Below are 18839 nucleotides of genomic sequence, written 5' to 3'. Positions count from 1 at the left end.
TGCTTAAGTGCAATAATACTACTTAACAGCTACTTACATCGTTTCCACCTGGCATTAACATGCGCCCTGGGTGATTCGATCTTAAGTGGACAGCATAAAGTACAAGCATGAACGCAGTACAATGAGACACGTTGTGATCCAGTCACCCAGAGTTGAGTTGGTCAAGGACGCAGACGACCGCATAACCTTTTTAGTACCAACACTAAAGCCTCTCGATGTGTTGTGGAGAAATAGCACCATAATCAGCTGTGTCATCAAAGCAGAGATGAACGCAGCTGCATGGTTCATTTTTTTGTCTCATTTACTGTTTGTTTACAAGTTTTGCCAACAATCTATGTAAACCGTCGTAACAGCCCTTATGTTTAGCGATTTTTTTCACTTTTAAACTGGAGCGGGAGCAGGTTGGAGTTCAGTGTAGGAGGGTATCATTTGAATTAATCCTAACTAAACATATGTCCAACAGAATCAGTGTAACTCTTTTAAAAACCCAATCATCATTTTTAGAGATGTAAACAGAACAATATTAGCTTTCAATGTAAATACATTAGTATGTCCAAGACTGAGAGGCTTTAAGACCAGAGCACAAACAGTCGACTACATCTGTGGAGAAAAAAAAAATATTTTATACAAATAAGAAAAAAGAAAATGCAAAGATTTTAAGAATTCATGATTAGGTACTGCTCTGTCCATTTTAGCCACAAGAGGGCGACAGTCATACCCTTTTACCCAGTCATTCTTTTCCATTTCATTCTGAACTTAACAAGACTTATTTTTCACTTATTAATCTTAAGGCTTTTTGTTTCGTATGTACCATAAATTAAGGGAGTTTGGGGCCCACATACAGACCCTTAAGGTTTAAAGGAGTTAAAGGAATAATCCAGCATTTTCCAACCTAATCTCATACATCAACTGCCCATTGTCTTCTAATGAATGTAGGGTTAGATATTGAAATTCAGTTGCTTTTGTAGTATCGTCCAAATTACTTGAATGCTACCAAGTATCAACAAATTTTTGCCTTTCAATTCCAAATTTTTTTAGAGGACCTAAGTAGTCAGTTTTAGCATGCGTGAAACAATATACACTCTGCGCTCTTTATGCATGTTATTAACGTCAGCACTTCCTGATCAGTGAGTAAATATACTCACTTCCATCAACACAAACTCATTTCAGGTTGGTATTTAAAAGCAGGTGAACAAATGTCCAGGTCTATGTATAAGTGTATTATTAAAGGGGAACTCCACTGATTTTTAAAAAATTCTGTATAACACAACAATTACGATGTAAACAGAGTCGTTCAGAGTGGTTTGGTGTGAAACGCTCCTTTCTAGAGAAACTCACAGAGTCAGAACTGTTCACAGTGGTGGTGATAGGAACCAGACGTCCACCACTAAAAGCTCCCTCACAGAAAGTTACTTCATGAAATGGTAATGAACACATGGCCGAATGCCTGAGACACTGCTTTTTTGAGAAGGTTTTGGCCTAAAACACATTTTTTAAATGCATTGACGGTGGAGAGATATATGCAGTATCATCTAATGCAAAATATCTCTAACAAAAATGTATTTCTTTTAGATTTATCACTATTATGGTCAACATTACATATAAAACACAGACATATTTAGTAGCTAGGTTCACTGGTGGTTCTGGATAGTAAATAAAATGTCTATATTTGTGTTGTAGTCATGGTGACCCCTGGTTCCTGTCACCGCCACTGAGGATAAGTTTCTCTACTATGGACAATTTCACACCAAAACACTCTGAATGGCTTTGTTTACATCTCAACTACCGAATTATGCAGAAAGTACAGGGTAGCATATTGAAATCATCTGTGGTCGATTGGGCCACACAGATAGAGATGAGGTTAAAAAATGCTTGAGAATTCCAAAATTGTCTGAATCAGTGCTGGTTTTTCTTAACAACCTGCGTTGGTTTTCCTTTCGCTCGGCCAGATTGAGACGCACAAGCTGATGTTCCGCGAGCAGGCGAAGGCGCGGACGGATCACGGAGCTGAGATCATCTCTCTGGACGAGTCTCCCCAGCAGCTCAGCACCGTCTCCTCCTCCGGCAGCATAAACATGGCCGACCCTCCGCAGCTGTCCACCCTCGCGGACCAGGTGACCGCCTCGCTGGCCAAGCAGGGCTTGTGATCCCCCTCCCCAGGTCCCATCTCCTGAATTCCAAAACGCACCCGTTACAGTAAACGTACGGATATACAGAAGTCATCTCCCCTACTTCATCACTAAAGGACGTCACTTCACGGCCACGCCCCACGCCAAGTAGCCCCGCCCATCACTGTTAAGATTTTATAACGTCATTTATAATAAGCCTGCGAGTGTTCTTAGAGTCACTTACCCAGGGCTGCTGAAAGTGTCCGCCTGTCTGTACCTCTTAAAAATCTCTCCCCAGTATATCCTTCCTTTGATATATGTGGACATATTTTCAGAAACAGTGCTACATATTTGTATGGTTTTTACCTACACGTTAGATATGATAGCCTAAAATCATCAGAATCATATTTGTTATGTCTATAAAGTGTTATTTCAATGCTCCTCACTTTACGAAACATAGGGAATCGTATTTTGAAGATGGATTTGAAGCTTAAATGGTCAAAGATCAGATTTGTTCCCAGAAGAACGAGCTACCTTTAGATATTTGTCCCAGTTTTAATAAACGTGAAGTATTAAGAAGAAAAGAAAAACAGGGTTGTGTAATGGTAATAATACTTAGAGCCAAACGATCTGTCTGAGAAGAGACTGCAGCTTGTTTAAAGGGGGAGATCCTTTCAAAACAAGCTAAATTATCTGTGCGATACTTTCCGCAAAATTTGTTGGGCTTCGTTAAGGAAACGTGGTGTTTGTCAGGCACTTTTTATTATTCTGTGGATATGAGATGTATTTGATATGAAAAAAGACACATGATTATCGTCGTGCCTGCTGGCAGTCCATTGTAGATGCCTCTCCTACTTTTACGTTTGCTTTACTGCTAACAAATTACTCACGTTTGTGTATCTCGAACACTGACACGCAGCGTTCTCACCCTAACACTGTCGTAGCTGAACGTCTGGGGACTAGAGGTTGTCGGTGTAGAAGGTGAACCCTTTGGTTCACAGCGTTGAAAAGCCTTCTCGATGAACATTTTGTGGCCACGTTAATCATTACAGTCCTGAATAAGCTGCTGTTTATTATTTAGAACTATGTGCTTTGGTGGTGAGTCAGTCGTAGGAGTAAATTACGTTCAGATGATCGGTTTTGTTGTACACCCGTGTTGTCGAATCGTGAATGCAATTGGAGTAGATGCCAAGAGTATATCTAGGAGCTATGATTTGATCCAATACTCCGCCAAAAGTGTTTTTCTTTCCACTCTTTGTGCTTAGTCCACGCGCCCTTATGAAGTTATATGAGAAGTATTCATTGAATTATTGCCAAACGATTCTCCTCAAGGTCGAACTGCGGTCGGTTGTGCCGTGGCTCGACATCGTGTATCTTGTATTGTCCTTTTGATCCATTACGTTGCATGGAAATTTGCATTTCTTTTAACCGTCTTGACTCAACATGCAGCTACGCTCTAAAAAGTAGGGATGGGCGTGGTTATTCGAATAAGCTCCTCTTCGCATTCGTTTATTTAATCGGTTATTCAAGTAAGGCATGTGGAATAAAATGAAATGTCTCGCAAGTTTTAAACGCGTTTTTATCGAGTATGTGGTATTATATCTCACGTTAAGCAATGCGGCAAAGTTTAAGCGTGAAAATATTTACAAAAGATTAGTTAATTAGCGTATTAAATCATTAATCTGAATGATCATCTATGGATCGCTTCTGCACGCAAAAAACAAAGGTTAAACCTTCGTCGTTTATTCATAACAGTATCAAATTTGTTCTCATTGGGGTCTCAAATACTGTTTGTTTAAAAATGCAGATATTCGAATAGCAAATGCTGTGAAGTGCTCATCCCTACAGCGTCATTTTACGCCGCCTGGCTGTTCAACTTTTCTAAAAACACGCGCCGATTTCTCCGCTGCACTGCGCGGTTCAGCTCGCTCTGTTTAAGATCCTTGCATGCGTTTCACATGAGCGACTGCATTTCCCTTTTCTTCCTGCACCGTTCTGTTTTATCACGGTGTTATCCTGTAATCTGGATTGTGCTTTTTTAGCATATCTATAGCAGAGGAAGGGAGTTCACTGTCCAACATATACCCCACACTTTTCTTTGTGACGGAGAAGGAGCTGTGTAGATAGCGGTAGTATATAATGTATGTGTGCTATATGTTTATGACTCATCTCGATCTATTTGCCAAGGAACATGAGGGCTGAGAAAAAAAAAAAAACGTAGCAGAGCAGTTTCAGCGGTTGTACTCGCACCACGATAATCTGCATGCTCAAGTCGTTTGGTCATCTTTGTTTTTCTTTTTCGTTTTTTGTTTTCTACACGGATCGGCAGTGTGTTTCTGAATGTTTTTCCTTGGACAGGGTTTGTGTACTGTATGTGGTATGAAGGGACAGGGACGGGTTTTCGCCTCGGGTGGAAGACGTCGTGTACGAGAGCGCGACGAGGGAAGGGTTTCGTGATCCAGAAGTGACCTTGTGAGGAATAACGGCCGGTTATTTTGAGCGTAGCGTCCAGTTCCACGTCACTGACCCCGAGTCTGGACTGAGGAGGGTTTGCCGTCCTGTCGTCACTGACACCATTCACCTGTTTGTACGTTTTAGCTTGGGAATTGTGATTGTAAATATTGTTCCAGTGTGTTTTATTAATAACTGATTCTTGTTAATGTACATGTGAATTTGGAAATAAAGGATATAAAGGATAACAGTTCTGGTGGTTGTTGTTCCTTGGAAAGTTCACGTCTTCACTGTCAAGAAGGTACGTTTTGTTTGTATGCGCCAAAAAGGGCAAATCAAACATGAGTTACAGTCAAAACTTTGAGCATCGTTGGACAAATTAGATTATTTGTTTAATTTCTGCACATTTTACTGCACAATCTACATTTATTTGCTGAGTTTTGAACCGAAATAAGTGTCATTACTGAGTGAGGAGAGTAAAATCAGGCTAACACAGTGAGTGTGAGCTGCTGAGTCGCCCTGTAAAGCCTGAAATAACCATTATATTAAATAACCAAAATAACATGAACAGTCAGAGAGTTTTTAACACCACGTCATACATCTTTACGTATTAACGCCACAAACAGAGACTCAGAAAGAAGGTCCGGCTCCATGTTTTGGCCTCAAATGATCTCAAAATCAACATTATACTGATGAAGATATGAAAACCGTAGTTGGTAATTCACTCGCATCCTCAGAAGACGCGTCCTTCACCGAGTTTAGACTGAGTTCTCTTTAAATTCTCTCGGGGAAGAGGACTGAAGCACAACCCACGCTACAAAATGAGCTTCCACATGTTAAGTGCAATTACACATTTCCACCAGAGAGGTCTCCAAATCCCCAAATCTTACACTTTTACATATTGGAAAAAAATAAAACCTAATATCTAAAATGTGCCATTACTTTTTCACAGGCCTCATTTATGTTTTATATTTTTTCCCACTGCATTAAATTAGCAAATAAACAGTAACGTGCATTAAAATGTGCAGAATGTGTTAATTTTAAATCAAAAAAAGGAATTCGACCTGAGTCGCCTACACGTTTGTGTATGACTGTGCTTAAGAATTTAATATATTACTACACTCTGAAACAAGATGGTTCTTCAACAGTTCTTTAGTAAGGAAAATGGTTCTATATAGAACCTTTATGAAAAAGGTTTAATATGGCATCAAAAAGGGCTCTTCTATCGTTACAAGCTTGACATCGTCACAATAGCAGAACCATTTTCAAAAAGGTTCTATATAGAACCGCCTACAGCACATTCTTCATCAGTCTGAAGAGCCTTTTCACAATGCAAAGAACCCTTTAATCATGCAAAGGATTCTTTGAGTGTTCATGGTTCTATATAGAATCATTTTCTGTACTAAAGAACTCTTAAAGAACCGTCTTTTTAAAGTGTGTGCTCCAAGTTTTCGTATGAAGGTGTTAAATATCTGCCCGCTGTGATTTCATCTCAGGCTGTTTGAGACGTACCGTCTTGAACTGGACAATAAAACACCATAATGGGGCCTTCAAACATACATTATATATATATATATAATATATATATATATATATATATATATATTGCTGTTGTTGGAAGAAAACCTTGTATCTCCAAATTGGTAACTTTACAGAAGGAAAAAACCTAGTTAACTTTTAATGGAAGTCAATGGAACCAGAGTTTTTTCCAAGTCATTTTGGCCCATTTCTTTTGGTCATTTTGAAAATGTCAAAAACTGAAAAACAACAGCAGCGATATATATATGTATGTGTATATGTATATATATGTATGTGTGTGTGTGTATGTATATGTATATGAAGTGTGTGTGTATATATATATATATATATCACTGCTGTCAGAACAAAATCTTGTCTGTTTTTGTCATTTTTCAGTTTTTGACGTTATCTGAAAATGCCTCTTGCTCTTTACATTGTGTGTAAATTTCATGATGAATGGACCAAAAGAAACAACCAAACATTACTTGGAAAAAAAAACTCTGGTTCCATTGACTTCCATTAAAAGTAAAGTGTTTTTCCTTCTCCTGCGAGGTTTTCTTCCGACAGCCGTGATGTATTCAGTATTAGTCTGTATGGGTAAGGTTCACTGATGTAGTTTTAATAATTCATACAGACATTACAGAACTCCAGAGTCCAATCCACAGACTGGTTCGGCTCAGGTTAATAAATGTTCTCCAATAAATCTTTTTCAGTGCCTGCTAGACGGCCTTCTAACAAACCCCAAAACTCTTAACCACTAGAACAGATGCTCCATCCTGGTCCTGGAGATCTCCCACCCTGGAGAGTTCAGACCCAACACACCTGACTAACATGCAGATGCTCCTGAGAGTCTTTATTACCTGGATCAGGTGTGTTAAACTGGTGCACTAGAACCTGGCTGGTGAGCTCCCATCCTGAACGGCTGGATTCCAGCACAGTTTGATTTCCCTGCTGGAGCAGGTTAATCACCGAACTCTGCTGGACCCTGAGCAGCTCAAACAGATCTAAAGGGTCAAGTCTTCAGGAGGAGGGTCTCTTTCTTCTTTCACAGGTTGAGCAGAGATGGAATAATGGATTTGAAAGAAGCCAGGTTGTGCACTGGACCCTCGGCATGTTCACTGCTAACCTCGTTATGTCAAGGCTCTCTGCAGTTACTGCCCCCTTTAATGGCTTTTGGAAAAGTGCAGTGTGTTTATATGAAGTGAGGGGGGATTTTATAACAGCTAAGCAGATCCTGTGCCAGCCCCCCAGCCTCCTGCCCTAATCCTGCTTATATATTCATTCCTTACACAGATTATGGGCACTGAGGGCTTCAGCAGCAGCAGAGCTGTTAGCTAAATGAGCTTCTCCAATTAGTGCAAATGCCTTTTCTGTGGGCTTCTTATAAACGCAGATCCTGAAGACGGGGCTCCAAACACCAACTGCATCTAAATAATGTTCAGGATTTTAGTGTTTTTCAGAGGCTCCAGCACCTCAGCTTCTGATTTAGCGCAGGTGTCGCACATTAATCACTTCTCAATGAAGGAAAAGTGTCCTAGTCAGCCAGTGGGGGGCACTGTGACTCACTATTTTATGTATTTTGGTCTGTAACACCAAAACTGCTGTGTAGAATAAAAATTCTTTTAGATTCTGATTGCTTGCCTCAGGTCACTAACTTGCAGTTTAAACCACAAAGCTCCACCCATTTAGATTAAAATTGAAAACACATTTTTGAAAAATTACCTAAAATCAGCAAGTCAACCAACCTCTAAAATTGTGGCTCAAACCACTGAGAACCTGAGAATTTTAATAATAATTAAAAAAAATCTAGACTTTGTTACAGCAGGGCAGCCACACCCCTAAAAACTATTAACTAGAGTATTTTCTTTGAACAAAGTTCACCACTAGGGGGCGATACAGCACACAAATAGCTGGATCAAAACTGCTCAAACTCACATTTTGTCTAATCCTCTCTAAACCAGACAGACGTGTGCAGTAAATCCACCCCTCCCCCTCCAAGATATAAACTTGGCAGACTTTTGTAAAAAGGGGGCGATAAATGATAAATGACTGTCCCCAAACTTCCCAAACTCTGGATTCTCAGGCCAAACCTCACATGCATGTATTACAGTCATCTTCCCGACTGTAAACAGATTCACACTGTAAAATATGTTCATCAGTTCAACCTACAGTAAATACTTTAGGTGGTAAGAATAAACTGGTTTTAATTCAACCTAAATAAATACTGAGTAGATGAGTGATGCAAAGTATTTTTAGTCTAATATAAATAGGTTAATGTCTCGTTACCTTATGAAAATATTTTTTAGGCTGAACTGACCATTTTTCACAGTGCAGTCACCTCTGCGAAATGGTTAATGAAGCTGGGGCCAGATTTAAATTAAAACTTGCGAAGGTTGTTAAGACAAACACTAAGAAGTTTATAAGAATGTTCTTAAACGCAGTTCTCAGGAAAAAAAAAACTAATAAGTTCTGAAATATTTTCTTAAGATATCTTTGTTTTCTTATGTTGGCCATGTTGCACTTTACCATGTACTATAAACAGCACAAGATACAGTTTGAATTTGTATAAACTGTAATTTCCATCATTTGTTTAATCTGCTCAGAGGAGCAAAATGGAGAAAAAACATCAAACCAGGTGTTTAAAAACTTTTAGCAAACAATAACTAAAGCTGATGAAGGAAGAAACAGCCAACAGGAAAATACAATAATTCTGGGGTGACTGTAGAGAGCAAGAGACGAGGACGGGCAGGAGTGGATAAACTGATCAATTTAGACGCTCATCTTGTCGACTCTTACAGCCCGAGACAGTGTGAGGCGGTCGAAAGGTTAAGAAAACATTTAAGAATATATTTTCAAGAATAACACTTTAAGAAAACAGTAAAATAAGATCATTTTAGGAAGTTATTTGAAGAACAACCATTTTTCATAACTTTTTTTGTTAAGACTGAAGTTAAGAAAAAACACTAATTTGAGACGATTTTCTTTCTGAAAACATTTTCCTGAGTCCGGCCTCGGGACAGACGTAAACAGAGCCAGTTCTCTACAAGCAGCAGAGGTGTTGGTGTGTTCACTGCATCTTAAAATTGTCTAATCCTCCTCAGATTTAACACGCCTTCTGTATGTGCTAAAAATGTGCTGCGGCAGAGGTTCTCCCCCTCTCCAAAAGCTTGGAGGCCCACAGAAAACATTCACATTCAAAAATTCATTTTTTGGGAAATTTGCAACAGCAAATTTCACAGTTGTCAGATGGCACAACACACCATGTACATCACTGAACATTCAATACCATAAATAGACAGGCAAACATAAGCTTGTTTTATAGCTGAAATTCAGGTAAACTGTTCACTCACGAGTGCACAGCTGAAACTTTGGGGCAAAAAAAGAATATTGTTATTGTGACTTAAATAATATTGGTTTGAGGTTTTTACATTTTATATTTCTGTTATTATTAAGCCAAATTTTTTCAATGACTTTTGACAAAGTACCATCACTGGCCCACTATGAACCACTGGCTGCCCCTCAGTACTGGCCTGAGGACCTCTGTCGGGTGCTTTGCGGCCCACTTGTGGTGGAGAAACCCTGTGCTGGAGTGTCTGCTTGGTCTTCTTGGAGAGCTTTCATCACCACTTGTGGCTTTATTTATTATATTTTTTATTCTGAGCTTATTGTAGTAAGAAAAACAGACTGATGTGGAAATTTGTTTTAGTCAGTGTATTAAATTAGATGCAGTGGTGGCCCCGAAGGTCTGAATCTCATCAATACATAATTTAGTGATTAGTCATCTCACCAGACGCCCAATGTGTCCTGTAACTTACTACTTCATATCATTAAATAAACCACATACAGCGATCAAACTACAGCAGCACTGCTGTGTCTGATCCACTCAGACCAGCGCAACACACACTAACACACCACCACCACGTCAGTGTTACTGCAGTGCTGAGAATGATCCACCACCCAAATAGTACCTGCTCTGTGTGGGTCCATGGGGGTCCTGACCACTGAAGAACAGGGTAAAAGGGGGCTAACAAAGTATGCAGAGAAACAGATGGACTACAGTCTGTAACTGTAGAACTACAAAGTGCACCTATATAGTAAGTGGAGCTGATAAAATGGACAGTGAGTGTAGAAACAAGGAGGTGGTCCGATCGGTGTGTTCTGGTGTGTATAGTGTGAAGCAGTCGTATCGCTCCGTCCCCTGAACAGCAACGACAGGCACTTCGTTTGAGGGGTTTGACTTGTTTTAATGGTACTATTTACAAGCCTTTTTTCCTGCAAATGATTGAACTTCTGAAACAATTAAAACGTACAATGAAACCTGTCGAGTAACTACAGAAAAAAAGAGCATGGAGGAAAAAAATGCACTGTGATTGAATAACAAAGACACAACAGGGAGATGAGATGATACAACCATAATGTTGAGTTGCATAGCCAGTAGTTACTCCGGGGGACAGAGTGGACAGTGGACAGTGCTGAGAGTGGACAGAAAGGAAACCTGCTGCGTTTAACAGAGAAACGGTGAACGAGAAGAACAGAAGCTCCGTCTGGGAGAAACAGGCGCCTGTAGAACTGTAGAACCTGAGAGTAAAAGGGACGTCGGCGGGGAGGGAGATGTTCTGCGTGAAGGAACGGATCGTTGAGTTATAAAATGATTTGAAGAGAAATAAAAAAAGAGACGAAGACGTGGAAACTCAATTGGGAACCCAGCTGTAAAAGCTCTACATGATGTAGTATTAAAGACCTCCTTCAGAGAGGAAGAGTGTTCATAACTGCAGTCTGATGGACGTATTTGAGCTCAGGGAGTTTTTGGGGGGGCTGGTTTATCAGCATGTGATGTGAGAAAGAGAATCAGGACCACTGAACGAGTGCAGAAGGGATGGAGATGCTGTGAGGACAGACAGACATTTTATGAAGTGCTTCTAGTTGAAGACGTTTCCTCCAGTGAGGAAGATAAATGATGCGTCTATTAGTTGAGATTAATGAGGGAAAAACCTATTTCGTCTGGTTTTGGTCGTCACTCCACAGTACAAGCATACACAAACTAGTCAGCAGGGAAACCCACCTTTCGGCCTAGAACGCCTCCCGGAAGTCTGTCTGCTACATAGTGCGCTAAGAAGTGTTCACCTGACAGGTTAGAATACCACACGAGAACGTAGTTTAGCCGACTATAAGAATATTTATGGATGCTTTTTTTTATGCTTTTCATACATTTAACTTGTTTCGTTCCTGTGAGAAAAGACGGCCTCAGACAGGTTTTAGATTTCCTTAATATTCACTAAAAACTGTGAAAATATTTGGCTGATGTTTGAATATCAAACAACAGAAGTCCTTTAATATTTCTTGGTTTGATTTAGTACGAGTTCGTGTTGTTCTGTTTTTATTTCGGTTAATGCCAGAAAGGGGTGTGGTTTTAATGGTCCCCGGTACGTGGGCGGGGCTCTCTGTGCTGGAGACCGTGGTTACAGCGATGAAGCTTCGCTTTCTGAGGCGGCTCTGCAGCGTCTGTTCCGGAAGCCCGGTGGGAGTTTCTCGTTGTCGGGATTCGGCTCCACGGCTGGATCCTCCGAGAGCGGGAAACTCCTGTGCTCCCACGGCTGGACCGTCTGCGGGGCGAACCACACAAACATTACAGCTCATACGGAGTGTGCACTGCAAAAATCATGGCAAGGGAAAGCGTTCCAAAGGGGAACTCCACCAAATTTTCAAAATGTCCGCATGATTAAATGGTTAAGGTGTAAACAGAGTCATTCAGAGTGGTTTGGTGTGAAACACTCTGTTCTAGAGAAACTTACCGAGTCAGAACTGTTCACAGTGGTGGTGATAGGAACCAGACGTCCACCTCTAAAAGCTCCCTCACAGAAAGTTACTACATGAAATGGTGATGAATTCACTGCCTGATTTCTGAGACACTGTGTTTACATGCACTTAATAATCCGATAACTGCAGAAAATCTGATTTTGTCAGTAATCTGACGTGACGTACACGTAACATAAATCTCAAACTTCATACCGCAGCTAAACATCGCGCCGCTTTACCTGAAAATATGAACACACACCAACTAGAAGATGAAGAATATTTCAATCCTTCATTTCCTAAAGCATGTATTTGGTTTCAGTGTCGCTCCAAATCTCGCGGCGACGCTGCTCACTTATTTCCAGTACTGCTGTCTGTTTTCGCACATGCTCAGACTGAGAAATCAGAAAGAAAAGAGTTTACATGCACTGAAATCTGATTACTGAGCTAAAATCCAGCCTCTTTATCGGATTTATTAATCAGTTTTTTAGACTTTACTCCAATCTGAGAAATCAGAGTGTGCTGTTTACATGACCATTTGAATAATCAGATAACTGCAGAAATCTGATTATGATCAGATTAATTGCGTGCATATAAACGCACTCAATGTTTTACAATATGCACAGCGCTGTCAGGTTAAATTAGCCCTCAAAATTTTTTTTTAATTTACAACCAACCTATTGGTACAATATAAGACGTGTAGGTTCACTGGTGGTTTTGGATGGTAAATAAAATGTCTATATTTGTGTTGTAGTCATGGCGACCCCTGGTTCCTATCACCAACACTGTAAAGAGCTCAGAGTCTCTACAATCAACCATTTCACACAGAATGACTTTTTTTCATGTTTTTTTTTTTCACTGACTGGATCGTATCAGCAGATCCCGCTTTAAAAACTAATAATAATAATAATAAAAATAATAATAATAATAGAGAACATGATCAGTCCGTACCCTCTCCTCGTAGGTGCAGTCTGGTGTTGAGCAGCGCGTGTCCTCGCTGTAAAGCCGGTTCGCGTCTCTCGAGTGAGGTGTATGTGCGTCGCGGGAGCAGGGCGTATCAGGGCTGGGTGGGCTCAGGGGAGATGGGATGGGCCCATAGTCCTGCAGCAGGTGGAAGTGTCCTGTGTCCGGGGACGACGGCTGTGGGGTCGATGGGTTCGTCCCGCTCAGAGACGGTGTCGTTCGGCCGTCCAAAGACTTATACGACCTGCGGAGGAACAAGACAGGGGTGTAAAGTCGATGCTGATTATAAAAGACCAAATTTTCAACAGTGGATCTAAAAACAAGACAGCTCAGGTCTGACAAAACGGAAAGCACGTTCACGCTGGACAGTCTTGAGTTCTCGCTTATGACACTGGTTCTCAATTGTGGTCCTGGAGTATTTTATCTCTGACCTTCACACATTTAAATGGTTTCTCTGCTCTAATACACCCAATTTAACTTGGGAAGAGCTCGTTAATGAGCCGATTAGTTGGTCAGGTATGTTAGAGCACATAAAATCAGTGAAATATACAGGGCAGTGGGACTCCAGGGCCTCAGCTGGGAACCACCAGTGCATAACAATAATAATAATGAGCTTTATTTATTTAGCACCTTCCATAAAAAGTGTGATTTTAATAACAGGAAAAAGGTAAAGAGAAAAAAGGCAGCCAGAACAGTAAAACTGAATAAAACACATTAGACGTGTAACAATTAAAAACTTTTCAAAGACTGGCATAAAAGTACAGTAACTCATACAGTTAATAGTTAAAAATAATTTAAAATCTGTGAAACAGATCGTGACCGAAGTGCTAAGATGAGCTGCGGAGATCAGTGTTCCCCTACCTGCTGCCTCTCCTCGTGGCTGGAGCGAGGGCCGTCCATCTCCAGCGAGAGCGCTCCTGATCCTCGCACTTCAGATGGAGCTGCGCGAAAGCAGCATCCGACATGTCCTCCACCTGCGGCCAGAGAGAGCGGTCAGCACAGAGATTAACCTAAACGGACGGAAATGTTTGTGGAGCGTCTGATAATGTATGAAAACAAGGAAGCTGCTGTACCTCTACGTCCTCGTCTTCATCGGCGAGAGGTCTGGAGAGGACGTCCACCTCCCTCCAACTAAAACCAAAGAGAAGTGGATTCATACGGGGCTTTTTTATTAAAATCAATGCTTAATACCATCTTAAGAAATAATAAAAAAACATTTATAATATGTAATCGGCATGTATTCATATCTTTTTAGATTAAAAGTCTGACCGATTGCCAGTATTGTGCATTAAACCAGTCGTTAGATTAGCAGACATAATCCCAAAGCTGTACCTTGGTGTGATGATCTCCTTGTACTGAAGCTTCTCCACTCTGGTAGTTGCTGCCACAGACATGGGGATGACGATGTTGTTGATGTCAAACGAGTTTTCGCTTCTCCTTTTTCTAATTGGCTGCAAAAATCAAACAAAGAAACATGGTAATCATACAAAACGGGGCCAGAAGCAGTTCACACCAGCAATATTCAGCCTTATTTGTACAGAACTTTTTATACATATAATGCAGCTCAACGTGCGACACAGAGGATTTAGAGATAAAGAAGAGATAATTAAGGCTAAATTAAAGCTGCAGTTACACAGTACAAGACACTGGGCCTCATTCACTAATCATTATTACGAAGAAAGTTCTTCCTAAAACCCACGTCAGAACGGTTCTGCGCTTCAAGAACACGTCATGAATCTGATGTAGACTTTTTCTTAGGACCCTTCTCAAGAACACATTCAAGAACAAACTTCTGGATGCTGGAGAATGAGGCCCGATCTCATTAAACAGACTATTTTTGTTACTGTGCCTGTAAGATTCATATGTAAATAAGCTCTGTTATGATTGGCTGCCCTGTACTGTGCTCAATTCAAAAAGTAAACAGGCAAAAATTCCCACATCAGCATAAATGAGCAGAGTGAAACTGCAGGATGCTGAATAGGTGGAAATGGGTCGGTTTTCATGGCACCATAAAAAACAATTGGCACCAAAGGGGCTGTTTTTACAGCATGGTTTTCATACATGGACTGAAGTGTGAACAGTGTTTTATCTGAATAATGAGGAAAACTCAAAACATCTCGCACCATAGAGCAGGAGCCAGCCTGGCTGCTGGTGGCCAGCGGAGTGGAGCTGTCAGTGGGGAGGGACAGCTGTCTGCTCAGGGAGGTGGGGGTGGACGGCTGGACGCTGGACTGAGATGGACACGGGCTTCCTGCGTCAACCGGCAGCTTCGGGGCTGTGTGGTGGAAGGAGCAGAAAAAGAGGAGATGAACTGAAAAGTCAAAGTAGATGCCTAAATGAAATATCCAAAAGTATCCAGACACACATTCTGAGTGAATTCAGCTACTTTAAGGTCCCCCATTGCTGACACAGCTTGTATAATCTCCATAGAAAAGCACTGACCAATAGAATGGGCTCTGGAGCAGCTGCACATGAGCCTAAGGTCACCATGCCCAAAACCAAGCGTGGGCTAGAGGGGTGTAAACTGTGGAACTGTGTTCTCTGGATTGGTGGAGCTTTGGGATGAGTTAGTGATCCAGAACTGACCATCCAACATCAGTATCTGACCTCACTAATGTCTTTTATCCTTTCTACAATAATCAAACCACCTTCGGAGCCACAACATATGTCCATTTTACCATCTTTTCCTGTAAATATGTCTCAGTGTGTGCTGATGTTCTAGTATAGACTAAAAATATAATAGAAACAAAAACGCAGACTTACTCTGCTCTGCTTTAAGCTTTAGCTCAGCTATAGCCACTTTTCTCGCATCTCTGGCAGGAAACATTTCCACAAGAGTACTGTTTCTTGTAAAATGTCTCTCAACATTCGACTTTTTACGAGGCTGAAGTCGCTTCTCATTCGCCAGCTTCTTGTTCGAATTTTACCGTTCCACCTTAAATGGCACTAGAATGTAACTGCTGCACCATTTAAGGTGGAATGGGAAAATTCGAATGAGAAGCTGGCGAATGAGAAGCGACTTCAGCCTCATGACTTTTTAGTATTTGTCAGTTTCTCACTGCAGATTAAACGTATCAGGAAACCAGCTGGAGTGATTATAAACACAAATAAGTCCATTCGTCTCCAAATTATCTATGTTGGTCTTAAATCTCTCTCTTTGCTGTTTCGTTAGCTACTAGCTAGGTGAGACTTTGTCTGTGTTGCTATGGTGATCAGCAGTCTGCGCTGATCTTCAGGGTTAAAGGGTGAATCAGCAGTTCTACATTAACTCCAACATTTAAGACCATTTATTGTTAAAACTGTGTTGAACGATCAGCAGAGCTTTATTTTACTGTAAAGGAGGATTATTTTATTTTTACCTACAAATCTGATTCTGCTGTGGAGCCACAACAGGACAGTAAAAGAGCTGCATGCAGCTCCAGAGCGACATGTTGCCGACCCCGATCTAGTGTAAAGTCGTTACTGCAGCAAAGAGAGACAAACTCACTACTAACACCCTTCATTTCAGAAGAAACGCTGGATGAGTGGGTGTCTACAAACTTTAGCACATAGCCTATCTTTCTCCTCCATCCTATTCCAGCACTCACACTCAGTTCTGTCCAGTGAGGGCTCTCTGGTCCTCTTGCGGTTGAGGCTCCGGTCCAGCAGGCGCTCCGTCCTGCAGGGTGTGTGTGTGGTGTGCGTGGCGTGTGTGTCAAGCTTAGCCACACGCATGTTGTTCTCAGCTTGCTGCCTCCTCGACTTGTCAGACCTGTTTTTATGACGAGACAACCCTGCAATAAAGAGGAGAGGACGGAGTGAATAAGGCTTCGAGCAGCTTTACTATGAAAGGGGAAATCCAAAAAGTATGAATAATTCAGTAAGTCATCCAGAGCGGCCTGATGTGAAATGAGTCACTGTAGAGAAACTTAATCAATGTCTTTACAGTGGTGGTGATAGGAACCAGGGGTCGCCATGACTACAACACAAATATAGACATTTTATTTAGTATCCAAAACCACCAGTGAACCTACACGAGTCTTCTGAGCTTTTATGAAGGTAAGATAGTAATAAATCTGAAAAAATAAGTTTCCTTTGGGGACTGTTTGATCTCTCTGCCCTGAGCGACCTGATTCACAGATGGCGTCTATATCGAGCCTCTCTGTGGTATCGGAGGACTCGGAGACAGAATGAGAGAGCACTTACTAACTGCAGCCATGTGTGAGCTGGAGAGCCTGAACTTGTGTTTGGACAGTGCGGATGACGTAGAGGAGGAAAAGAGGGAGAGCTTGTGTTTGAGCGAGAGTTTTTTCAGAGGCTTCAGCTTCTCGATGCGTCGGCTCTGCCAGTGAGACTTCAACACACTCTGGAGCTGCACGCTGAGAGACAAGTCTGACAGGCAGAGAGGGAACGAGATCAATACATTAAACTACATACACATGTGCTTCAAGAAGGAAATAAAGGCATGAGGTCTGAAAGCGATCACAAAACGGTTATCCTGGAATGAGTGTCAGAAATATCCCAAGAGCCAAAATGCCCCATATTAACATTTAATACAGTTAAATTACACTTAACTAAGGCCTTTAAGGCTGACGGCAAAAGTGGCGCAAAACTGCCCCAAACTGGAAAAAATAATATTATTATAAAGGTAATAAATCACTATAGACTTCACTAAATGTAGTACATCAAAGTGAATCTATACATTCTAAATGTAATACTTCAAGGTGAATCTATACGTTCTAAATGTAGTACATCAAGGTGAATCTATACGTTCTAAATGTAATACTTCAAGGTGAATCCATACGTTCTAAATGTAATACATCAAGGTGAATCTATACGTTCTAAATGTAGTACATCAATGTGAATCTATACGTTCTAAATGTAATACTTCAATGTGAATCTATACGTTCTAAATGTAATACTTCAAGGTGAATCTATACGTTCTACATGTTATGATCAATGTGAATCTATATGTTCTACATGTTATGATCAATGTGAATCTATATGTTCTACATGTTATGATCAATGTGAATACGTTCTAAATGTAATACTTCAAGGTGAATCTATATGTTCTAAATGCAGTACATCAATGTGAATCTATATGTTCTAAATGCAGTACATCAATGTGAATCTATATGTTCTAAATGTAGTACATCAATGTGAATCTATATGTTCTAAATGTAATACTTCAAGGTGAATCTATTTGTTCTACATGTTATGATCAATGTGAATCTATATGTTCTACATGTAGTGCATCAATGTGAATCTATATATTCTACATGTTATGATCAATGTGAATATGTTCTAAATGTAATACAATCTATGTTCTAAATGTAATAAATCAATGTGAATCTATACGTTCTACATGTTATACAATCTATATGTTCTAAATGTAACATCATGAATCTGTACATTCTACATGTAACACATCAACGTGAATCTATACATACTAAATGTAATACAATGTTGTGAATCTATACGTTCGAAATATAATACATCAATGAGAATCTACATCACAATATATATTTTTCCAGTAAAACAGAAAAAACACAGAACCTACACAATTTTTAAATTTTCTTCTGTTGGAGATTAAGCTGGCAGTTAGTGTTACGTGTATGTCAAAGGGCCCATATCCTACGTTTTTCTTGTATACCCTAAAAAATATTACTGTCGAGATGTAAGGTCATAAATTCATCTGGTGATTCATTTTCCATAAAAACAGGCGCCTCTAATTTGTTACTGAAGAACCTTCACTCAGTCCAGCTCAGTGAGTTTGTACCTGAATGCAGGGAGAGAGTGTGGTGAAGACTGGTGTCGTAGAGGGAGGCTCTCTCCACCAGAGGGCGCTCATACGGTAGTTCGGCTTTGGGCAGGAGGCGGTCGCCTCCACACATCACACAGGAGGCGTTGACTTCACACTGTCTCGTCGGAGAACAGCTCACTCTCTGAGGAGAGAAGAGAGGTCATGTCTCACTGCTACACACGAGTACATACACTGAGGACCCGTTACAGCAAATATACATACAG

The 18839-nt window shown here is 40.7% G+C and overlaps 2 protein-coding genes across 7 annotated transcripts in view; one reads left to right on the top strand and one right to left on the bottom strand.

Moving 5' to 3' along the window:
* mapta (microtubule-associated protein tau a) overlaps window positions 1-4809 on the top strand; it is a 45660-nt gene extending 40851 nt beyond the window's left edge. For 4 of the 5 annotated variants that reach the window (XM_036573286.1, XM_036573285.1, XM_036573284.1 and 1 more), the window contains one exon: window positions 1950-4809. In XM_036573286.1, the coding sequence (XP_036429179.1) occupies window positions 1950-2147 (198 nt within the window). In that variant the 3' untranslated portion in view covers window positions 2148-4809. The remainder of the gene's footprint in view (window positions 1-1949) is intronic. The other variant, XM_036573282.1, reaches the window with a different exon arrangement.
* Window positions 4810-10300: 5491 nt separating this feature from the next.
* The window catches only part of kansl1a (KAT8 regulatory NSL complex subunit 1a), a 36953-nt gene continuing 28414 nt past the window's right edge, over window positions 10301-18839 (bottom strand). For both annotated transcript variants that reach the window (XM_036573279.1, XM_036573280.1), the window contains exons 6-14: window positions 18592-18757; window positions 17019-17204; window positions 16421-16606; window positions 14957-15108; window positions 14166-14284; window positions 13907-13964; window positions 13695-13807; window positions 12822-13077; window positions 10301-11680 (exon numbers count right to left, since the gene is read on the bottom strand). In XM_036573279.1, coding sequence (XP_036429172.1) covers window positions 11537-11680; window positions 12822-13077; window positions 13695-13807; window positions 13907-13964; window positions 14166-14284; window positions 14957-15108; window positions 16421-16606; window positions 17019-17204; window positions 18592-18757 — 1380 coding nt within the window. In that variant the 3' untranslated portion in view covers window positions 10301-11536. The remainder of the gene's footprint in view (window positions 11681-12821; window positions 13078-13694; window positions 13808-13906; window positions 13965-14165; window positions 14285-14956; window positions 15109-16420; window positions 16607-17018; window positions 17205-18591; window positions 18758-18839) is intronic.

Source organism: Colossoma macropomum, unplaced genomic scaffold (genome assembly GCF_904425465.1).
Source record: "Colossoma macropomum unplaced genomic scaffold, Colossoma_macropomum, whole genome shotgun sequence".
In the NCBI taxonomy this organism is placed as follows: Eukaryota; Metazoa; Chordata; class Actinopteri; order Characiformes; family Serrasalmidae; genus Colossoma; species Colossoma macropomum.
Note: the sequence above shows the minus strand (reverse complement) of the source record. Positions and strands in the feature narration are given on the sequence as shown.